This window comes from Tupaia chinensis, unplaced genomic scaffold (genome assembly GCF_000334495.1).
Source record: "Tupaia chinensis unplaced genomic scaffold, TupChi_1.0 Scaffold142716_1, whole genome shotgun sequence".
In the NCBI taxonomy this organism is placed as follows: Eukaryota; Metazoa; Chordata; class Mammalia; order Scandentia; family Tupaiidae; genus Tupaia; species Tupaia belangeri.
In genome coordinates, this window is record NW_006202562.1 from 2,625,651 (window position 1) to 2,627,194 (window position 1,544).

Genomic DNA, 1,544 nt, shown 5'->3' on the forward strand with positions numbered 1-1,544 from the left:
GGGTGGCCTCAGGGGGGGGCCCCTTGTGAAGCTCCTGGTGGGGAGAGTAGAGGCTCGCTCCCTGGCTGTCCTTCCCACTCCTTCCTGGCTTGTCTTTCCAGCCCATCAGGGCTGGGCCTGTGAAATCCAAGAGCTGTGTCTATGCTAAGCCAGGGGAGGACCCCAGGTGGCACTCCACACAGGTGTGACCCCCTCTTTCACTCCAGAAGCAACCTAGAGGTTGCAGGCATTTCCTGGGCCCCTCCTTTGCTGTTAGCAGAAAGCAGAATGAAAACTCCTCATAAGTGGACCTTTTCGTTTTGGGAAAGATAAGTTATCATCTGATGAATGAATCAGGCAAAAAGTTATGGCCTGTACTGCGTTCAGCCTGCACGTTCATATATTATTGATGTCTGACTGATCGCTGACATTTGAAAGCAGTAAGAGATTGAGTTGCCTCTTCTAACCCAAACCTGGGCTTTTTTCCATCCCTGATGCTCGCGGGTCTTCTTCTTTCCCGCCCCCTCTCCCTCCCCCGCACCCCTCCCACTCACCATGCAGCATAAATCGCTACCTTAATGAGTTCTCCTGTTCCTACACCAAAGGATTGGGGCAAAAAAAATGACATCATAGGAGCTAGATGAGATTGTATCGTCTCTCTCTCTCTTTTTTTTAATTACTGGCCTGGTTTTATGCCTTGCAGCAAACTCTGCATCTGTCTCAAATCTTTTTCTGCTGGCCAGAAGCCTGCTACTAGCCTGGGACAGTGGGAGGAGATTGTGATTGCAAGCAGGTGTTGGGCCTGGGGTGTCACAGCAAGTGGCCCGGGCTGTTGCGGGGAAATCTCACTTAGCAACCACGGCCCAGGAACAGCCTCACAGCGTGCTTACAGGCATCTTCCTTTCTCCCTCCCTTCCCTCCCTCTGCACATGCTGTGTACCCCACTGCAAGGCAGAGTCTGCAGAGAACAAGGGCGCGGCCCGGCTCCACACACCCGAGTCCCCTCTTAAGCAGTTGCTGTCACAAGTGACACACAAGTGGCCCTTTCTTTTTGGCCACTTCCTGCTACCCACCCCTGGAAAAATAGCCAGAAATTCAGGAATGATTAACACCCTACCTAGCACGGTTCCCAGAGGAGTCCTACCCCTATGGAGTTGTCCTTCTGACAGAGTCCTGGGCTGGAAGGCAAAGGGTCCTGATGCCCTTGGGGCACCACATGGGCTGCTGGCAGGAGAGGGCTCTGGTGGGAACAGGGGTTCTCAGGTGCACACCCAGGAGACGCAGACTGCTGGGCTGTCCGGGGCAGTGCGGCTCCCTCAGGAGGTGCCCTCAGCTACCGGTGGTGAAAGGGTCTTCAGAAGGTGGTGGTCCTGGTGAGGAGGACCTGCTTGCGGCTGGGTTCTGGCTGCATGGGTTCCTGCTGGCAGGGGAGCGGGGGACACATACACCGGGCCCCAGCTCTGCTCTTGAGGGTAGTGGCATAGTAGTCCAGGGGCTCGTCCTCGCCTCCGGCCCCATCCAGCAGGCAGCAGCGCAGGCAGAGCACCCGCTGGAAGGACCGGCGG

The 1,544-nt window shown here is 56.2% G+C and overlaps 1 protein-coding gene across 1 annotated transcript in view; it reads right to left on the reverse strand.

Annotated features, from left to right (window-relative positions):
* The window catches only part of SSTR4 (somatostatin receptor 4), a 16,438-nt gene that overhangs the window by 13,950 nt on the left and 944 nt on the right, over nucleotides 1-1,544 (reverse strand). Inside the window, exon 1 of the mRNA XM_027766350.1 lies at nucleotides 1,097-1,544. This exon is cut by the window's right edge and continues 944 nt beyond it. Within this exon, the coding sequence (XP_027622151.1) occupies nucleotides 1,334-1,544 (211 nt within the window). The 3' untranslated portion in view covers nucleotides 1,097-1,333. The remainder of the gene's footprint in view (nucleotides 1-1,096) is intronic.